A 23,291-nucleotide genomic window follows, 5' to 3' on the forward strand; every position below is an offset into this window, starting at 1 on the left:
GGCATTTAAAGGTTGTGCTCCGAATTCCCTTTAAACAATGTTAGCAAATGAGATGGTTCTTTGTACACATTCACGTCAGTTTATCTACAACCTACTCATCTGCTCGCGCTGAAGTTCGTGGAGTTAATTTTTAGTTTAACGTCCCTATCAGCAGAGAGGCTATATGAGACGTGGACCTACTGATTAATGTGGAACTCGAACCACATGAGCTGCCGCTGGGAATCGAATCTGGGTCTCCCACTCCAAAGGCGCTTATGCTAACCGCTTAACCACGAAGGAGCTAGCACTGTAGTTCGTCTGCTTAACTACACCCTTTTACGAAAGTCGCGCCACAGCCTTCTTTTTATTCGCTTAGATCACACGCCACCAAGTTTGCTCCATGCTTTAGTTATTTATTTTCTTAAAATAAAATCGCGCCATCTGAAAAACTACATGTTCGCTGTCCCTGGATACATGACCGACGTGTACTATACACTAACACAAACCATTTGTTGGTGTCTGCTCTGCATTCTTCTCGGCTCTACGGTACAGAAATTTATCTAATTTTAAGTTGCATTAGTTTCATATTAATTGTCAGTTTCTTCTATTTCACAGGTTTCTTCATGCCTTGGCGCCTTTGATAAAACTACTGTGTATTCATATTTGTGTCACATTAATGTTTTCAGTACAAAACAATAAATGTTAAATATTAATTGATATTATGAAATAAAAGGAATATTTTTAATGTAAAGTTTGTTATATATATATATATATATATATATATATATATATATATATATATATATATATATATATATATATATATATATATACTGTGAATACCATAACAAGTTTTGTCTAAGTATCATTTTTATTTTTATTTTTACAACTCCTAAAAAAATCAAAATTAATTCAGTGAAGCTATGATGGTTAAAAAAGAAAAGCATCGAAGTTTTCGTATCGTTAAAACCATAACTTACATTTATCATTTTTCCCTCTTTTTCTGTAAGAAAACGAACATTTTAACAAGAAAGGATAAATGACTAACAGATTTAGATGTGGTCAATTTCGTTCTCTCTTTTTTTTTCTAACTATTCGACCAATATTGAACATAATCGAATATTTTTGTTGTTCCATTTGAACTTATCTGAAGTATTATTTTAATAAACTACAATCTTCTTCGGCAGTTAACCAGTCAGAATTATCCAATCAATAATCAGTAGTGTAGAAAAAAAAGAGAGGTTAGTAGGTCTTCCTGCAAGATTTGACAACCTACTATGGATCATTACCATGTCCCGAAACAACAACATATAACATTCACTATTATCATTTTAAATGCATATTGATTTCTGCCTCCCCAAAACGAAACATTCATTTCCATTGTAAACAAACGAACAATAATGTTAAAAGCTTGTAAACAGTAATGTTAATAGTAACCAAAACCATCATTATGAAAATTTTCTTTCGGGATAGTTCACTGAATAAGGTGGATGTGAAACAAATGTCTTTAAAGATTAATTACTACATTACAACACAACTTTCATTACTTGTTTCTCCTGCTCGTCAATTGTTTGTTACAACTTACATCATACTGAACTAGGGTGGTATGGTTACTATGTAGCTACTATAAGTTAGACAGTGATTGCTGTTCAACGTTAAGGTAATATTGTCCGAGAAGTATTTCATTTTCTTATGGTCTCGGATAACCTCTTAAGGAAATGTTGGTGTGTAATTCTTCTTGAACACTGTGATACATTATGGAGAACAAGTTCATTAAATATGTGTTTTATGTTTCCCAGAGACCAAATGCATATTTTAAGCAATATGTCATGTTAATTAGCCAAAGTCATTACGTAAATTTAACTCTGAAACCTTAGAAATAAAGTTGGTTTCATATGCATATTTACGTAGATAGCATATTTACGTGGAAGTGTGTAACGAATACCATATGAGAAATTGAACTTGGTACAAAAATTAGTGGCCTAAAAAATTAACTAAATTTGAACAAGAGTAATACTCATATCCCAAATCAAAATGAAACAACTCTTTCTTCTACGACTTCAGTGGAAACTTAGCAATATTTGATCCAACTTACATAACAGCCACCAGCTTACGGAATAATATTATATCATAGTTGATCTACGCAATTCTTTTTTCAAATGTGCTTGAGTTAAGCATATGGATAGCTTCACAAATTTTACTACACTACGATCTCTACAATGAGAGCCATGCACCAGAATAGGCTTCCACAAGTTGTCCGATTATTTTTTTGTTAGCTCCTCGTGCAAAAATGTTTTTTTTTTTAAATGATTCATAAGTTTATTTCTATTTTTTTCAGTACCTCCAAAACTAAGTCCGTTCCATGTAGATCAGGGACTCCACTTGGGTGAAAGAACCACTATTATATGTACTGTGACTAAAGGAGACCCTCCATTGTCAATAAAGTGGTTCAAAGACGGGCAACCATTGGTGTCTGGACCAGGAATATCAGTGACTCAAATGAATCCATATAATAGAGTTCTGTTGATCGAGAGTTTAACACCAGAACATAACGGCAATTATTCTTGTGTGGCCAAAAATGCCGCCGCTACAGTAACACACACGCAACAGTTAATGGTTAACGGTAATGTCTTATTGGGTGTCTTCACTGCTGCTATATATATTATTTTTTTTAAATCTTCGAAGCTTGTTTTAATGTATGGCTTTGTTTTATTTACCTGTTCTGTCTATTCTTTTCTATTTTGTTAGCCCGAATCCCTTTCTTTAAGGCTTTCTGTCGCCAGCAGCACATTACAATCTACTCCCCTTTTCTTGTGGAACAAAAAAAAATCAAATTATTTTCTCTCTCTTTTTTATTTTCTGACATATATTCTTGACTCTTCCAGTTCCTCCTAAAGTTGAGCCTTTTTCCTTCCGAGAAGGGCTTTCAGAAGGGATGCGAACACGCACCGTCTGTGGTGTGAGTCAGGGAGATCTACCCATTAGTATAACTTGGCTCAAAGACGGCAGAAAGATTGAGTCCAATCTTGGAGTGGAAATCTCCGATTTTGATCCTTATTCTAGCATTCTGAATGTTGCTAGACTAGTAGCCTCACACTCGGGCGAGTACACATGTATAGCCTCCAACGCAGCGGCTGAGGTGAGGTACACAGCCAAACTCCAGGTACAAGGTAAAGTAGTTTACGAGTGATACATAACTTTCATTTGTAATTTTACCTGTTTATTTTTTTCCTTATTTTAGGTTTTTCTTTGTCAAAAATTCCTAACGTGCTGGTCTTAAAAGAAACTGTAATTTGTAAACCTCTCGTGTATTAATTTTGTTACCAAATTTTATTTTTTTTAAAAAAAAAAAGTTTATATTAGAATTGTATTTGTTATTAAGACATTTCCGAATTATATATATTAGATTTCTTTCAAAGTGGTTTAAAACAAGTAAGCATATTTTTTAATAGATTGCAACATTGTCTACACTTATTCTATAATGAAGAACATTATTATATTATTGTATGGGTCTTGAAAAAGAAATATGGGTTATAAGTAGAAGTCAACCACAACACTAAGTTTGTTTAAAAAGTCTTTTAAATTGTAAAGTGTATAAAATAGGTATTAAATAGTGCCTAAGTAATTATAAAACAAACATGAGTCCGAATCAGCCTGTATTAAGTTGTGAATTAAATCAATGTAATTGTACTAAGTAGTCATATTGGCACCGGATTATTATTTCCAGTTGATCTACATATTACAAAAACTCACTTAGAATTATAAATTGTCCTTGAATTAAAGTGTAATAATTGTAAGTTCAAAGCTCTTGCATTTTGTCGAAGTCCTTATGAGTCCTCAAATAAATAATTAAGAACAAGATTTGTCAAATGTTTCGTGTGTGATATTACATTGTACTAGAAGAAACATGACCGCTAAGAAACGACAATTGAAAATTACTTGAAACTTTCGAAATCTGAATATGGAGAAGAATGGGGAAACTTAGTGTTTTACTCTTTAAAAAAAAAAGTTGGTTTGGAAAGGAAGAGTAATTGCTTGATAGAAGATGTATACAAATATAAGTAACTGGCAATATTGCCAAGTATGACAGTTCACAAGATAATTATTCTAGATTGACCTGTGTAACTGTTATAGACTATACCAGACCAATACCACGCAGTTAAGATATGTAATAATGTTTATTTCTAAAGTAGCATTATTACACATTTTAATAAAATATATTCGATTTGTATTTCCCTTATTCCGTTACATCCTGTACATCAGCATTTCTCATCAATTGCTTAATCTTTTTAACCTAAATGTTACATTACCGATAAGTACTCCTTGCTCTTATGTATTTTGTACCTCTTTTCCCGAATGCCCATCTTTTAAAGGACTTGGGCAACCTCCAAAATTTGCCATTCTTTTCCCAAACTTCCCATTTTTCTCAAAGTTACAAATCCGCTCCCAAACCCAAATTTACCATTCTTCCCCCTAATTTGATATTCTCTCCTCAAATGTACCACTCTGTCCCCAAATTTACCTTTCTCTTCCCACATTTCTCACTCTCCGCTCCCAAATTTACCATTCTGTCCCCAAATTTATCTTCCTCTCCCCAAATCCATTATTCTGTGTCCCCAAATTTACCATTCTTTACTCAAATTTATCATTCTGACCTCCCCCCCAAAATTTACCATTCTCCAGTTTGATTGTATCATTTTCAATGAAGAATTATTCCCCCCAAATATTCGCACAGGCGCAACCTGTACCCTTAAACCCGCCTGTGGGCGCGTCTGCCTATTATCAGCTCCTTATCAATTCTGTATATAGCCAATTTCATCATGCATACAACCGATCGGATCTTTTTTCTTTCATAACCTCAATTGGATCTTAAATCCTGAGATGCAAAACTAGGTGTAAGTCACCCATATTAATAAGTAACGTTATTATAGTTACACCATGTTGCTAAAAGTCACCGGACACAGCTTGACATCAAGTAAACGATTCCAGTATGACGTATCACATCACTGACGCTATATAAGTGAAGGCAGAAATGTTGGAGCATCAAACGCGTGCCTTCTCTTACGATGCGTCAACGGAATGAGTTGAATGCATTCGAAAGGGCATGATTACAGGTGCTCATAAATTTGGACATGCGATCAGAGAAATTTCTCAACAGCTAAACATGTCCCGGTACATAGTTAGTGATGTCATAGTCAAGTGCAAACGCCATGAAACTACTGAATCGATGTCTCGCTCTGGTAGGCTCAAAAAACTAAGTGATCGAGACCGGAAAACCCTGAAGCGTATTATGCGAAACAACCGGCAAACATCTTTGTCAGAGGTTGCAGAGGACTTGCACTCAGCTCAAGTACTAAGGCCAGTGCGCCTAGAGGTGATAGTACTTGGTTTTCATGATCGCGTTACCGCCAGGAAGCCTCTAATCACACGCAGCAATGCGCGGAGGCGTTTGTAATGATACAAAGAACACCGTAATTTGACCGTAAGAACACCGTAACAGTATTTACCAGTGTGTATTGTGTCCACCGTAAAATTTGGTTGTGGTACTGTCATGGTTTGAGGCCGTTTCTCCTTGTTTGAGTTGGGTCTGTTAGTTTCAATTGACGGGTGTATGACTTCTGGTGTGTACGAAGACATTTTAGACAGTAGCATGATGTCGACACTGTGGAAACAATTGGGGACAGACACCTTTCTGTATCAACGCAATAATGCTCCTGTTCATACAGCATGCGCCATTAAGTTGTGGTTTGACAATAATCAGGCGGAAGTGCTTTCCTGGCCGGCGCAAAGCTCCGACCTGAATCCTATAGAAAATCTTGGACATGAATTGGAGCATCGGTTGAGTGCCAGATCCACTCGATTAACAACCAAACGTGCACTGTTCATCGTACTACATGAGGAATGGTGCACAATTCCGTCAATAGTGTACCAGAACTTAGTGGCTTGCCTACCCCGAAGGATAAACGCCATAATCCAACCAAAAAGAGACCCGATGTTCTATTAGTTATACGTGTGGTGCCTTTCAAACCAACAGTGCCTTGTGTGAGGTAACTTTTGGCAAGATAGGATAGGTTAGGTTAGGTTAGGATTTAGATGTATGTGCTTTCAGCATCTAAGGCCATTTAGCCCTTCACGTTTGAGGGGTGACGTCCCTCGGCGAGCACACAATCCGGGGAAAGGGAAGGAAGAAAGGATTGGGGAAGGAAGGAAGCGGCCTGGGACCTATAAGTTAGGTACCACCCCGATATGGCAAGATAGGATATATATTGTATCATAATATACTGTATATCCAATATAAAGTTGATGAAATGATGGATGATGATGAAAGATGGCCTATCAAATCTTGAAAACAAGGAACAAAATTCACTGGAGATGACAAGGTATGTACTAAAAGTGAGAAGGAACGAAATTAAATCTGTAGTGCCATATGATAATGTCCTGCGGGATAGTAAAAGTGGACGATAGCTGATAGTGAAATATTATGAAAGAATAGCGCAATCGGAAAGTAGATGGAAACGGATTTGTCAGAGTAAAACAATGGACACAAATTTAAATAAATGTGTATGTATATTAATTATTTTAATTTTCAGTCCTCCATATTTTTTTTAACCACATGAGAGCTTGACTACCTTAATCTACCCTACTAGCTAATTGGAATTACCTAATATGTTCAAGTATGTTGGCAAAAGCCTAACTTCAGGAACCAAACATTCAGATTTCAGATAGACAGTATTGAATAATAGGAGCTCACATTCGCTCGCTTCAAATACAATACCTGTTTTCCGATATGTCTGGTTATTTAATTTCACAAATTCACACATTATTTGAGCAAAATATAGTAATAAAGTTCACTACATTAACCCAAGATTAGACTTGCGAAAGCACTTTCATGTATATTTTGCAAAACCTTCATCGCTGCAAAACATTTTAATGAGCGAATCGACACGCTTGCTATATCATTCGGTGTTCACCGGCTAATGAATATGTTGAGAGACTTTGCAGTGAGATGTGCTTACTCAGCGCAATAAACATAAGCGTATTTGAGCAATTTGCTATTAATTACAAAGGAATTCAACCGTAAACATGGAGACAGTTCTCCAACAAATTACATGCGATACTCTGGATATTACACTATATGAAGGAACACCCAACAGCTGAATCTATTGCTACCGTACGTTATAAAAGAAATACCAAATTACGTGCATAGAGTTTTCCATATAAAAAGACGTTGTTTTTAATTGCATAAAACAATCTTCATTCCAGTAATTTTGTATTATTTGCTGAAGCATTTTTGTGTTAATTACTTAGATGCCAATGGTTATGCTATATTTTTGATCCAACTCTAATATTAAAATGATTTTTTAAAAAAAATAAAATTGATTCAGTTTGTTTCCGGTCATGAAAAATGCAATTACTTTAACTTCAAATATATATATTGCACATTTTAGTAGGACGTAGAATCATTAAGTTTATACGGTTTGCAGATGATATGGCGCAGGGGCGGATCCAGGACCGACTTCTGATGGGGGGGGCGGTGGGATGTCATACTGCTACTTTTAAGGGCTTCAAACTTTGGGATGGGTTATATATATATATATATATATATATATATATATATATATATATATATATATATATATATATATATATATATATATAAAATAAGAAAGTTTCTTTTTCTGGGGGGGCGATCGCCCCCAAAAGCAATAGGATGTTAGAAAACTTGAGGGAGGGCTGTGAAGAATATGGGATGAAAATAAATGTTAGAAAGACTAAAGCGATGGTGATTGGAACGAAGGGATCGATGTCAAATATAGAAGTAGGAGAGGAGAAAATAGAACAGGTGACTACGATACTTGGGTAGTATTGTTAGTAATGATATGAAATGTGAAGGTGAAACAAAAGCAAGGATAGGAATGGTGAAAGAAGCCTTTAGGAGGAAGAGGAAACTATTTTGTGTGACCTTGAGTAAAGAGTTGAGAAAAAGACTCAGGAAATGCTTCGTGTGGAGTATTGTACTGTATGGGTTAGAAACATGGACATTACACAAAAATTATGAGAAGTGACTGGAAGCTTTCGAAATGTGGGTGTGGAGAAAAATGGAGTGAATTAGCTGGATTGAGCGGAAAACGAATGAGATGGTGTTAGAAATAATTAGTAGGAGAAAAAATAACAATGTTAGATATTATTACGAAGAGGAAGAGAAACTGGTTGGGACATTTGATAAAAATAAACTGTATCATGAGGGACGTTTTAGAAAAAGAAAAAGAGGGAGAGGGCGAAGGTGACTATAATTAATGGACGATATCAAAACAGAAAAATCGTACGTGAAGACGAAGAGGTTAGCGGAAAACTGTAGAGCATGGCAGCTTCTCAATTGCAGTAAGTGGCCTGCCAATAATCTCAGAATACCTATGATGATGATGATGATGATTCAATGGTTAGTCCCCGATTCAATGTATTTTATGCATATGGCCAATAGTTTGATTTCCAACATGGAAATATGAGTTAATCCAGCATTTCCCTAACGAAATTTATTAGGGAAATTTTATCTTAAAAAGGGAATTTTTCAACATTCCTGAGGGAAATTTTAACTTAGGGAGGACCTAGCATCACTACTACAAACACTGCTTTGATAGCGTCTAGGCACGAGCAAGCTAGGACTAGCTCAGGAGAGTAATGCTCCCGGAAGTAAAAACCAAATACACGGTTCTGATTGGTTGGCGTTATCCATTTCTTGCCACGTAGCACTCATATACCAGAAATCAAACGCTTGCTGCTGTCGGCCCTCATAGACGAGCGTGCTAGCGCTTTCTGCTAGTAACGTAAATCACTTCTGCTACGGGTTCCAACCCTGTCAAAAGGAAATTCTATTTATTTTTTTAAAAAAAATTCATAACATTTTTTTATTGAAATAAGATGAAAATAATACTCAAAAAAGTGATTTACTTAGTTTTGTACAGATATATAGTAGTAGTAGTAGAAGGAGGAAGGAAAGAAGTAGTAGTAGTAGTAGTAGTAGGAGGAGGAGGAGGAGGAGGAACGGGTTAGAAAAAATGAAATGAAATCTGTGAGGTTTACGTCCCACGGTTATGCCAAAGGAGACGGTGATTATGAGAAGTGAATGAAATGAAGAAATTGGGAGAACCCCGAGGAAACCAATGCACACCACAAAGTTCGTCCACCACAAAGTTCACTTGGCGGGAGCAGGGTTTGAACCCGTGACCCTATGCACCAGAGGTGAACGCTCTACCACTGAGCCACCGCGGCCCCAGGAACAGGTTAGAAGCCCCGCAGGGTTCGTTTTGCTCCACCTTGACCCCCCACGATATAAAGTTTGTGACCAACTTAAAACAACTGGCTAGAGTAGCGCGCGAAAAAACGTACTTCCAGGAGCATTACTCTCGCAGGCAGTGTTTCTTCCAGAAATGTTTTTTGGGGGCACTGCTCCCCCAGGAGCTCTGAGAGTACCCCCCGGACGAGACCAAAATAATACGTCTATAATATAATAATAAATAAAATAGTAGCAGCAGTGCCCCCACGGAATACTACGTGTGCCCCGGAATACACTTTCTGAAACAACGAGTGCTTCTGAGCGGGCCGTAGCACGCTTGGTAAATTGTTTATTTAAAGACAAGGCTAATATACAACTTCTTTATTACTTCTTGTTCCCATGCACAATAAAATAAATTAAAAACTTTGAAACAAGGGTGTAAGTTAACCAAGATGTTACTATATAAAAATATATTTTATGCCCAGGATTAATTTCTGACAAACAAAATTCGGAAATGTCTTAAATTAGAATCATTTTGTATTAGCTATTACATGTTATTATTCTTAGTTTATTTTCATTCTCTTTGTGTTGCTTTGGCACTTGGTATATTGTAAAACAACCATTCATCCTTCTTCCCTGTTGGTGATTGGAGCCTTATTATAAGTAATAAAAAATCAAAGGTTTGTTTAAACAAAGGTAATTTTAAATGCACTCTAGTTCCTTTAGTTGTTTGTGTAGTGATTTCTGTTGTAGTTTTGTGTTCGTTGTTGTTTGTGTGTTGTTTTTCTTGTTCGTGTTGTACAAGTCTTTGTTTTTTTATATTAACAACTGTTGCTTGCATGCTTTGACCTTTTGTCTATATTCTTTGTTTCTATAAACAATTGGTTTCCATTTTCTACCTCTGTGGAACTGTATCTGTTTCTCCTCTTTGTGACCTGTACTTTCTTGAGGACGCCATATTTGTTTTTCCTTTCTATATTTGGTAATAATAAAATTAAAATTAAAATTAATTAATTTTTACATTTTTTTGTGAAATTCATTGATGAAATGACAGAGCTGTACTGGTAATCATTAAACCTGGAGTTGAAATTTATCATAAACCATTTGAGAATGTTCGAAGACCATTGCCAAAACGAATTTAAAATGAATTAATTTTGAATCAATAGTTACTAACGCAGAATCAATAGCTAATAACACATTGTTATTGAGTCAATAACTAATGACGCAATCATTATCGAATCAATAAATGATATTCAGGGTGTCTATCGGTCACGAAAGTCACGAATGTCACGAAAAAGTCACGAAATCAGAAAACGGTCATGGAAATCACGAAAGAGTCACAAAATTTAGCTTTTGGGTCACGATTTTTTTAAACTGTACAAATGTAAGTACACCTTGTCTCAAAAAGGTTGAGCGCATTCTTTATTGGTGTTTTGAGGCAAAAAATTTCTAAGTCCAGCTTCGGGTATCTTCGGGAAAAAGTAAGCCAGGTTCGAACCTCCAAGCCAGCCTTTGCAATCGGGAAAAAGTTTGCAGATGTGTTTTTCTTCTTTTCAATATAATAGGACTTGTTACCAAGTGTTTAAAAAAGCAACATTGATTGAAATACTTAATGATACAATATTTCGAAATTTTTTTTTTTAATGTCAGCACATGCTTGTTTGTCATTTAATTCTCCATACGTAATGGAACATTTAAATACGTTAAAGAATCTTTCCATATGTAAAAGAATGCTCAAAGTTAAGAAATAGAATATAATTATCGCCTGAGTACTAAAATAAAAGTCAAAGTAGAATAGAAACAGCGTTTGTAATGGATATGAATGTCATAATTATCTTGAGATCCGTTATACATCGCTAGAAGCATAGTTCTGGAAGTCATTGTGTTAGCTCATTGGTAAGCTGTCGGATTTCAAATCATAAGGTTAAGAGTTCGAATCCCGTCTAGGTTAATCCTTTTTTTTAAATTATATTTTCCGCAATGCATGAAAAATTATATAAAATAATTACATTAGAATACATAAGTTGTGTATATATAACATAATCATTGCAGAACATAGTAATTATTATGTTTAAAATATAACATCTGAGATAATTTTCACAGTAGGTCGGTATTATATATGAGGATGTAAATACAAGTTAGGAAAATCATTTAATAGCAATAAATAAGTTATGTAGTGTATTTATTTGCATCTATTTGTCATACAGATGTAACTTCTCAATATTCTCATTACAGCATGTCATTTACATTCGTGAAATACAATATATTCCTACGGATATAGAAAGTGTATAAACAGAGTATCCAAAGTCGTATCCTGCTTCAAGACACATAACTTTTCCCGATCCCCTTAACGTCACGGGAAGAAACACAAATTCTCTTTAGAACGGAATGTCGTTACTTAGTGTCTCATTCCAATACGTTGAATATGCTTTTGTATATTCATCTCTCTCTCTCTCTCTCTTTCGCTTTGTTTATGTGTGTGTGTGTGTGTGTTGCGGAATATCCCAAGTTGAATACAACATTTGCCAAGTATATGAGCATCATTGTCATCGAATACCAGAAATTGAAAGTCGTGTTTCTTCAGGTTAGGTTTGCGTGTTCATGTTAGCTCACTGGTAGAGTACTGACTTGCCAATAAAGAGGTCTTGAGTTCAAAGCCTACAGCTAATTATCATTCTTTTGTTAGTAGGATTGCACAGAAATCGGATACAAGGAGTGGTTTACTTCTAGAAATATTTTCAGAAGCGTTTAGGTAGCCCTGAAAAGGGCTGTTTTCGGGAGTTAAGGCGGGGACATTAATATTGTGTCCAAGACCCTTCTGAATTTATTACACGCTCCATTCTTCTGGGCATGGAATCTATTACATGGGTGACAAATCTATCTCCTTCCCCTACCTCCAGCCATGCTTCGGAAACAAGATGCCACAGGTCATCCTGAGTTCTTGGTGGATCTGCCTCAGGCCAACTTTCCCTTAGAGTACGCTTCACTTCTGCCCACATATTTTCCATGAGATTGAGGTCTGCTCCACGAGCGGCCAGTCGATTAAATCAATCTCAGGGTGCCCTGCGAACCATTCCTGAATCACACGGGAAGTATGTATTGGCGACTGGTATTGCTGGAACTGAATTACACCATCAGGCTGAAATACCCGTACAGATAGCACCATGATATTACTGATAATGTCTAAGTACTGAGCATTGTCCATATGTCCTTCAATTCTATGAAGCTGTCCTGCTCCGCGACTGGAAATCCAACCCCAACATAAAATAGATACATGGCCACTGCGATTGCAAGCAGCCACATATCCATGGTCATATCGGGTGCCTCTCGGACGATACACAAAACGGCGTCCCTCCTTTGATGTTGTGAATATGGATTCATCTGAGAAAACTACGTTTTCCCAATTGAGACCCACATTCGCCTGTGCAAACGCGAGACGGTAAATTTTGTGGTCGTCTGAGAGTTTTTCCTTCACGGCAGCAACACGGCCACGTAACCCAGCATGACGAAGTCTTCGCAGAGCTGTATGCTTACTACCAGGAAAGAGAGAAACTTCCCTTAGCTGTCTAGACGTCCTTAGTGGTTCTAACCGGGCTTCGTTTACTAATCTCGCATCTTGGGCTTCGGTTGACACATGCGGACGACCAGGAGATCGTAAATTATCAGTCTGACCTGTAGCGCCATATTTCCGAATCCATAGCCTTCCTGTAGAGGCCGGGACACCTACTCGCCTGCTAGCTGCAGTTGCAGAATAACCTTCCAACTCCCATAAAGTAATTACTGCTGTACGTCTATCCATAGTTACCAATGTTCTGAGCTGTGAGAAGGAAGCAATAGGTAAAAGCTAGTACCTAACGTGTGATTGGTTACTTGCACGACACGCCTATTGTGGGGAACAGCGTTGCCAGATCTAGCATAATGATGCTAGATCTAGCATAATTTGCATTTCTCTAGCATCTAGCATCTTGCTTTTAGCATCCTGCCCAAATCTAGCACAATTTCAGCAAGTTTATCAAAAAGCCGTAAAACCTGGAGATGAGAAAGAAGTTGGTCGTGGTAAGAAAAAGAACGGCAGAAATGTATCCTCTTCCATTGATTCATACAGTCGGTAAACCATACAGGCAGTCTTATTTTCCGAAGTAAGTTCGAAACGTCTTTGGGCTATTTTGTGGCTCCACCCAGGGTTTTCTAATCCTTTAACTCCGAGGCATGGGCGGAGCTATGGGGGCCATTCTCCCCCCAACTTTTTGACAACTTCACTATCTTTATTTCTGACTTCATGATCATATTTATTCCTGAAATGACAGCTCCGAGACCGACCAAAAATCTGCCCCCCCCCCAGCAGACGATTCCCAACTCCGCTTATGCTGCGAAGTAATTTTCTTTCAAAATATGCAAACAAAAACTTTGCATTCATTTATACGATATATACGCCATTGAGTCTGGCAACGACTGCATTAATTTAGCTGAGTTAAAATTTTGGTGCGTGAAGTATTGAGTTCTATCCATGCAGTCTTGCTCTCTGTGTATTTTAAGTTACGTTATCGTATCTCAACTTCGTTTTTTTTTAAAACTCCTGAATTAGTAATTATGAGGATCTAGCATAATTTGACCGAATCTAGCATAAGTTCGATCAGGTTTTGGAATAATTCCGAGCTGTGAGTCTGGCAACGCTAGTGGGGAACGACTTGGTCAACGACTCGCGAAAGAAATCTGAAAATGGTGCGCCGTAATAATGATATAAAAAACAGTTTTTATAAAGGAATATTAATACATACGAAAAGCTGTTTAAAGAATGAATTGTTATACTGACTTTACACGTATAAAAACATATACCATATACCAAACAGATTGAGCGATATGATAATAGCTGTTTTGAGACAAACTCTTTCGAAGTCCAACTTCGGGTATCTTCGGAAAACAGTAAACTAAAGCTGCTGGTTCGAACCTCCAAAGCCAACCTTAGTAATCGGGAAACGATGTACAGATATGTTTTTCCTTCTGTTAAATATAATAAGACATGTTGAAATGGTATTAAGTGTAGAAAAAAGTAACATTGAAATACTTAATGATACAATATTTCGAGACTATGTATTCCCACTCTCGTTTCGTCATTGTGATTTCCATACGGAAAAGAGCATTTACGTATGAGCTCAGTTATATTTCAGAAGCAACTTCCGAAAAGCGGTCATGTTAGCTCAGTGGTACACCACCGAGCGTTAAAATCGTGAGTTCGATACCCGTTCAGGTGAAATTCTTTTATGATATTCTACTTTCCTCAATGCATGAAAATTATGTAAAATAGTTACATTACAATTCATCAGTTGTATATATCAGTTGAATATATATATTCATATCATCAGTTGTATATATCAGTTGAATATATATATTCATATCATTTCACGACATAAGTAATTCTTATCTTTAAAATATAACATCTGAGGTATTGACAGAACGTCGGTGTGTTATGTGTGAATATTGAATACAAATTTAAAAAATCGTGTAATAGCAATAAATAAGTTATGTAATGTATTTATTTGCAGCTACTTTCATCGCAGATAACTTCTCAATATTCGCATTACAGCATTTAGGTAGAGCATATCGAAAATCGGATCGTGGTCCAAGACAAAAAAAACTAGCTAGCCCCAAACTGTCACGTAAGAAATTCGCGAATCGCAAAAGTAAAGTGAAGAGATTGAGAGCGGTAATTCCTTAATCGCTTTCTCTCAACTCTTTCTTATCTGCATTTATACACATAAAAGTGTATGTATGTATGTTCCAACATAACTCATGTATGCCTAGAGCAGGGTTTCTCAACCTGGAAGTCGCGGCCCCTAGGGGATCGCGAAGATAGGCGGAAGATATAAATATAGTTAGAATCTAATACCAGAAATTATTTTTAAATATTACTTTTAATTTTGTTCTGATATACTGAACATTATCAAAGGGTGTAGAATTCGTGTTACTATTCGGTTCAAAGTATCTTGTCGTCGCGAATTCTGTCGAGAAATTTGAAGCTTAAAATATACAAAACGATAATCATGCCTGTTGTTCTGTATGGTTGCGAAACATGGTCGCTTAATCTGAGGGAAGAACATAGACTGAAAGTATTTGAGAACAAGATCCTTAGACGAATATTCGGACCCAAGAGGAACGGGAATGGGGAACGGAAACTTCATAACGAGGAACTACATAATTTATACGGTTTACTCAACATTGTTAGGGTCGTCAAGTCTAGAAGGCTTAGGTGGGCAGGTCATGTAGCTAGAATGGAAGCAAGTAGAAATGCTTTCAAAATCTTGACTGGAAGATCAATCGGAAAACGACCATTAGGAAGACCTAGGCGCAGATGGGAGGACAATATTAAGATGGATCTCGCTGAGATAAGAATACAAAGTAGAAACTGGATCCAATTAGCTAAGGATAGAAGTCAGTGTAGAGCTTTTGTGAACGCGGCATTAAACCTCCGGGTTCCATAGGCCATAGAGTTAGTTAGTTAGTAGAGTTGTTTAAAAATGAATTTAAATCAAAGAGGTATGATATAAAACTAATAAGAACTGTATATAGAAATACTAGAAAAATACACATGCAACAAAATCTGCACATTGAAATACAATTAAAATTAAAACCTAATGAAACACCTAAGATTGGTGTAATTTCACTAGTGCAGCAATGTCCGGTTCAATCTTCATGACGAACATTATCAAGCCATTTTCAACTGATAAGCGATTTCTTATCTTTGTTTTAATGTTTACCATAAAAAAAAACACTTTCGCACAAGTACGATATAGCAAATGGAATTATTACTTTTAAAGCAGCAATGCCCAGACCAGGATATTCTTCTCTCCTCATCAGGCAGAACTTGTCCAAGTCTTCGTTACAAAAAAACAGTTGCAAAGACTTGTCGCATGATCATTCTATTATTTGGTCAAGAAGTTGTGGGCTTAGATCGGATACGTTAATGGCCTCTTCAATGAAGGAGTTTAACATCCATCTTGAACCAGCACCTTCGTCGTTGGGAATATAGATATTACAGTTACTGTATCCACTGTCAGTGCCGGGCGCCGAAAAAAGGGGCCACAAATTTCGGAGGAAGTGTGTTACTCATGTTAGGAAAGTGCATGTGCACATGTGTAAAATAGAAGGAAAAACGTAATAAAATGTGCTCAAAATTAAGGAAAGGTAGGGTTTATTTTGAAAATGTTATTGAGCTTCGTGCCAACCATGGTGGCGCTTCGTAGCTAGTCTGTCGACGTCACTCATATATACGGTGACATCGTACTATACTCTCGCCCCGGGCGCTGATTTCCCATGGCACTGTTCACTATAAACAAAAAAATGGATTCTACTATTATAGAAATAGGTATGTTAAAAATCCCACACTAGCTTATTATAAAACATATTATAAAAGGGTCGTTGGCAAGAGCGTGTGATAAAAGGGGATCGTGATAGGAATTAGATTGAGAACCACTGGCCTAGAGTAATTTTAACCACATTTCTTATGGTTTCAAAAAGAGTGCTGTCGGGTTACCTATGGTGAATGGGAGGGGGATACATATAAAAGATTGCTAGAAAATGATCGATATTAGATTCATAGTTTTCGGGGTCGCTTAGATAAATAGTGAGACTTTCAATTTCGCTTAACTCCGATTAAGCTCTCATTAGTAGGGATGGGCACGAACGATTTTTCTTTGAAACTAGACTCGACTCGAAACAGACATCTTTGAGGTCTACTCTTGGACTCGGCGCGAAAAATGTCTTCCAACTCGACTCGGATTAGAGTCAAGTCGAACCAAAACGAGCCAAATCCTGTGTGTAGTCCTACCTAGACAATACATAGACAATAATTATTCTATCATCAATTATACTACTATTACTATAAATAATAATAATAATAATAATAATAATAATAATAATAATAATAATAATAATAATAATTATTATTATTATTATTATTATTATTATTATTATTATTATTATTATTATTATTATTATTATTATTATTATTATTATTATTATGACAACACCGTGTACAAACATGAACAATAGATGGTTAGTAAAGGAATACTAAAAGCTAGTTGACTGCCGAAGTCGGTAGTCATGAACTTTACAAGGCAAAGACATCGTTCATTACTCTAAGCTGTAAGCGTCGGTGGACTACAGATGATCAACTATTGACCTCTCGCCAGAAATTGGTGGCCCCGCAGCGACGATCCGTGGTGGCCCAAGTTCCATTTTGAAAACTTTACTACCAGCAGCAGAGACGCGATGAAACGCCAACGAACCACAAAATTACTCTCCCAAAATATGTCAAAATGCCTATATGTGTGATTTGTTTATATTTAGGTGAATCAAAAAAAAAAAACACACAAAACAAATACCCGGGGTGGACGCAAACTATCAATATTACGATTACTAGGCACGTGTTCTTCTGACTTCCTCACGGAAACGATCATAAAAAGCTTGGTTGTTGAAGGATAAATCATTGACGCCTTAATTTAGCCAATCAGACAAACCCCTACATCTCGAATTCTAGGAGGTCATACCGTGAACCGTTTCAGATTTATTGCTTTCTGGTGGAGTACTATCCATGCGCAAAATTTGAGCATAATAGCCGACATGCATCTTCGGTGCCTCTTATCTTTAGTACAATTTTAACCAGAGATGGTGTGGGTCAATGAAAATTTGATCCACGACCCATCATGACCCACTATCACCCACCACCCAAATGCCCCATTGGCCCACTCTGATCCATCAACCATCGTGATCCACTCTGACCCACCACCAACTATGAACCACTCTGAACCATTGTGACCAACTCCGACCCACCAAAATCCATCGACATCAACTCTGACCGATGGCCCACGTCCTCCTCTCCATCAGGGGCGAATTCAGGGGGGGGCGATCGCCCCCCCCAGAAGAGGAAACTTTCTTATTTTACATATATAAATAAAACCCATCCCAAAGTTTGAAGCCCTTAAAAGTAGCAGTATGACAACCCACCGCCCCTCCCAGAAGTCGGTCCTGGATCCGCCCCTGCTCTCCATTAAATAAAGAGGTTACACTTGTAATAAAACAAGACTGTGAAATTATCACTTATCGGAGTTTGAATTTCTACCGTTAATGGCTCAAGCACCTCTCTGTTACAATACTGGTGGGTCTGACCTTTACGATATTGTATAATGGCAAAGTGTTTCTCATCTTCCAAATTAAAATGAATTTAAATTTATCATATATAATTATTTCTTTGTTGCCTTACAGACACATTTTAGTAGAAAATAGGGTGAAGTTTGAAAGTTTCAAATCAAGGAAAAGTAGACCAACGTAAAAAAAAAAAAAAAGAGAGAGAGAGAGAGAGAGAGAAACTAATTTTCTATATAATTAAGCACGCCGTACTAATTGAAAATGCCCATGTAATTAAGTTTAGACTACAAATTTTATGGCCATTTTTCTCTAACTTTATGGCTTGATTGCCTTATGCTCGGAACGCTCCATATATTAAACACCAGCTTCAACAATTATAAATAGAAAGCAGTGGGTATAAAATTCAAAAAGAACTTTAGTTTGCATTACTCAATCTGTTTCTCAACTAATATCAATCGTTTTCGATTATTTTTACAAATCAACCCACTACCAATTTCCAATATATAGAAAGTGCACCCCCGTCCCCCCGCTCATAAAAGATAATTTTAAAAAATGCCAGGACATATTCTCTTTATTTTAAATAAAGAGTTATATGCTGAATTTCAGCTCTCAGTTGAACGGCTTGTGAGATACTAAATTTTTCGCAAAAATTCGGACTTCTACTCCCCCTAAGGATATGTATTATAATGAAAGTGACACGCGTATGATAACTTCCCAGTTGGGATTGGAGCCTGATTATATACCAAACGTCAATTCATTTGACTTTGCAATTTGACCGTGATGATTACGCAGACATAGTTACTTTCAATTTTTTATGATGCATATCCTTATTTCATATGTTACAGATGATTCAAAAATATTTTTTCAAGCAGTTAGCTCCTCTAGAATCTCACAGGCTGCATCCCAAAATCCAACTCCTACTATCCTATGACAATCCAAAAGTGACTGAACTTTTTTATTAAGAACAAATGACAAAAGAAAAATGGAGATCTTGAAAGTAAAATGTAGAAAAGCTCGGTGCCCCCAATAACTACATATTTCTCCGCCCCTTCATCCCGAACTTAAAAATAAAACTTAATTCGAATATGGTTAATTAGTGAATTTATTACAGTTAAATTCCACTCACTACATGCTACAGCTACAACTATGTAACAAAAAATAACAACTGTGAAACATGTTCTGAATTACTATTAGATTTCTTACGCTATTATTAAACATATTAGAATAGTAAAAGAGGATTGTTCGTGAAATAGTATATTTGCTCTTGATTTATAACTTTTTCATACGGAAAAAAATAAAATATTATTCAAGTTTTAAACTTTGCTCTCTGCAAATATGTTGCCCTCTAGGCAATGGGACCAATGTGAAATGTGGATTAATGTGGACTAATGGGAAATGCTGCACTGTTAGCGGCGCTGAAAACTTACGATTCGATTCTAATATCGAATGATTTCGATATCTTTATGTCGCTACGTAACCACCCTGGGTACTAATGGGAGCTTAATTGGACTTGAATTGAAAGTAGAACTATTCACCTAAGCGACCACGAAACTATGGATTCGATACTAATATCGACCCGTTTCTAGCATTTTTGATATGTATCCCGACAGTACTCTTTTTCCAGACTGTAAGAAATATAGTTAAAATTGCTCTAGATATATCAGAATTATGTTGAAATGCACACATAAATCCACTTTTATATTCTGTATAAATAGAGAGTGAGCGAGCGAGCGAGCGAGAGAGGGCGACTCAAGGCACTTCCACATTGCAAAAGCATATATCAGGAATTGAATTGAAAATCTATGTAAAGACTTTCTGCTGTGGCATGCTTCATAAGGACAATTCCAGTCTGCTCACGTGACCTTTGGGGTTCATGAATTTTTTTTTGCGAGCGTTCCGACTTTGGATTATCTGTTTATACCTTCTGTTTATGCATCGAATACCTTTTCAAGAACATAAATGGCATTCTGTATTATGAATGTTGAGAATTACCCTCTATATGACAAATAGCTGCAAATAAATACACTACATGATTTATTTATTGCTATTGAACGAGTTTCTTAACTTGTATTTACATCCTCATATATAATACCGACCTACTGTGAAAACTATCTCAGATGTTATATTTTAAACATAATAATTACTATGTTCTGCAATGATTATGTTATATATACACAACTTATGTATTCTAATGTAATTATTTTATATAATTTTTCATGCATTGCGGAAAATATAATTTAAAAAAAAAGATTAACTTAGACGGGATTCGAACTCACAACCTTATGATTTGAAATCCGACAGCTTACCAATGAGCTAGCACAAGGACTTCCAGAACTCTGCTTCTAGCGATGTATAATGGATCTCAAGATAATTATGACATTCATATCCATTACAAACGCTGTTTCTATTCTACTTTGACTTTTATTTTAGTACTCAGGCGATAATTATGTTATATTTCTTAACTTTGAGCATTCTTTTACGTATGGAAAGATTCTTTAACGTCTTTAAATGTTCCATTACGTATGGAGAGCTAAATGACAAACAAGCATGTGCTGACATTAAAAAAAAAAAGTTTCGAAATATTGTATCATGAAGTATTTCAATCAATGTTGCTGTTTTAAACACTTGGTAACAAGTCTTATTATATTGAAAAGAAGAAAAACACATCTGCAAACTTTTTCCCGATTGCAAAGGCTGGCTTGGAGGTTCGAACCTGGCTTACTTTTTCCCGAAGATACCCGAAGCTGGACTTAGAAAATTATTGCCTCAAAACACCAATAAAGAATGCGCTCAACCTTTTTGAGACAAGGTGTACATATTGGAAAATTTTGTTCTATAAAATGTCAAAATTCACCACCAAAAATGTCTATGGTCGACTTTAGACGCTACCAAATCGCAAGCAAAGTACGTTTCTATCGCATGGATGTGAAAGAAAACTTCTGTCCGTTGCCATAGAAACCGTCGTTTCTAGGGCAACAGATCCTGTCACGGTTAGCCAAAATTGAAAGAAGACGTAAAAATTTAACGAAGATAAAAGAGCTAATGTAGAGTTGGAGAGGAGTCGCTAAAATTAATTTTCTTTAACGAGGACGATTACGAAAGATCACTTACTGATTGAAATCCAGATTATTTTCCAATAGAGTAACTTCCAATAAACCTTTTGTTATTGTTAATTATTCCATATCGGACTCCCGAAGAAAACTCATCGAAACAACTTATTGACCGTGCCAATAGCGACTACTCTCAATCATGACTCCGTTTTCTTTCATTTAGAAATAGGAAAGAAAGAGAAGAAAGTAGAAGGGTAAAAGAAGGAGGTAGGTAAAGAAGAAAGAAAAGAGATAGGGTATTTTAATGAGAAACAGATTACTGGATAATTCCGGAAATATAGTAAAAGGTCGGGAAAGTCGTTGAAAGATGAATCATTCTAAATGTTATTAACAACTAATCAATTTTGGAATGCTTCGGAATAAACACATGTTCCCTCATACCACCCAGACCTAGCTCCATTCACCACGATCATGGGGTTGCCCAGACCTAGACCTGGAAATGAGAAAGTGAAATTTAATTCTTTGTAAAGTTATTCCGACCCGTGACTGATAACTATCCAGCATCTGAACTCTGTCCTCTAGGATCGATCACACATATGAATTAGCCAAGAGAAAAAAAAATCAAACTTATAAACTCAATATAAATTTATGTGTCGTATCAATCGAAGTCTCAACTTCCTGGAAGAAAGATGTCGTATTTAGGCTTATCCTGCTATTTTTGCTTCACTCCTCGAGCCGATTTAAACCATTAGTGACGGTCCTTCATGACCTAGGTTATTTACCTTAACACATATATTAAAACATGACACATATATTACAGATGTTAATATGACAAATGATATCACTAAAATTACTTATATTAAATCTATCATGCATTCACACGCTCACTCACTCAGGACAGTGTATATATGTTTAAAGGAAACCAACTAACTACAAAGGTACAAATAGTTTATTACATTCATAGTGAAAAAAAAGGACAAAACAAATAATTATGAAGAAAATATTAAACGCACAAGTTCTTGGTTATATATTAATAGAGTACATAGTGTTATATTTTAGTAAATTTTTATATATTCAATCATATTGACAAACGAAAAAGAAAGGAAAACAAAAAGAAAATAATTACACGTATCATATCTTAGGCATGCTAAAGCAAAATGATGATTTGCGACATACGCAAAAGAAAAAAACTTATTTAACTTAAAAAAAAATTGGACAAAGAGGAAAGAAAAAAACTTTTTGGTGTATTAGAACTTATATGAGTCTCTACCTCACTTCGAGATATTAAAATATTAATAATTTCGAGCGTCCAAATCACAACTCACGCACTAGTCGTAGTGTCCAAAACGTTTCGCTCCATTTAACTTAGTTTGTGGTCGTTTATATATATCTCTATATGTATATATATATATATCTATTGGTTTACAAAACCATTCGTCGTCTATATTTGGTTTGTAACTGGTAACAGTTTATATCTGCAATCGCACACTGCTACGTCTATACCCATCTAGGGATTTCGAGAAAATAACTTTCACTAGAGGAAGTTTCTCCTCTTAGACGGTCTATTTCCAAATTTATTAATCGAATAATTTCAAGTTATTTATCCAACACTGGGACACTTCACGAGACCTTTCATTAGGATCACTTTCGTATATGTTTATACATGGTTCGGATTAAAAAAAAAAAATGATCTTCCACAGGTGTACGGAGTATGATGGTTCAAATTGAGGATAAAAAAAAAACTGGTCAAGTCATAGGATACACATGTAGGTGAGAAGGATTCAAGGTGCACTTTCCACAATGGTTTTAGGTTAATTGTTCAGGGATAATATTTGTTATGATGT

General features: G+C 36.0%; 1 protein-coding gene across 2 annotated transcripts in view; it reads left to right on the top strand.

Annotated features, from left to right (window-relative positions):
* Positions 1–23,291, top strand: part of Dscam2 (Down syndrome cell adhesion molecule 2) — a 558,607-nt gene that overhangs the window by 415,630 nt on the left and 119,686 nt on the right. Inside the window, exon 10 of one of the 2 annotated variants that reach the window (XM_081742257.1) lies at positions 2,318–2,602. In XM_081742257.1, the coding sequence (XP_081598383.1) occupies positions 2,318–2,602 (285 nt within the window). Of the gene's footprint in view, positions 1–2,317; positions 2,603–2,864; positions 3,150–23,291 lie in introns of both variants that reach the window. The other variant, XM_081742256.1, reaches the window with a different exon arrangement.

This window comes from Thermobia domestica, chromosome 16, assembly GCF_964235325.1.
Source record: "Thermobia domestica chromosome 16, izTheDome1.hap1.1, whole genome shotgun sequence".
In the NCBI taxonomy this organism is placed as follows: Eukaryota; Metazoa; Arthropoda; class Insecta; order Zygentoma; family Lepismatidae; genus Thermobia; species Thermobia domestica.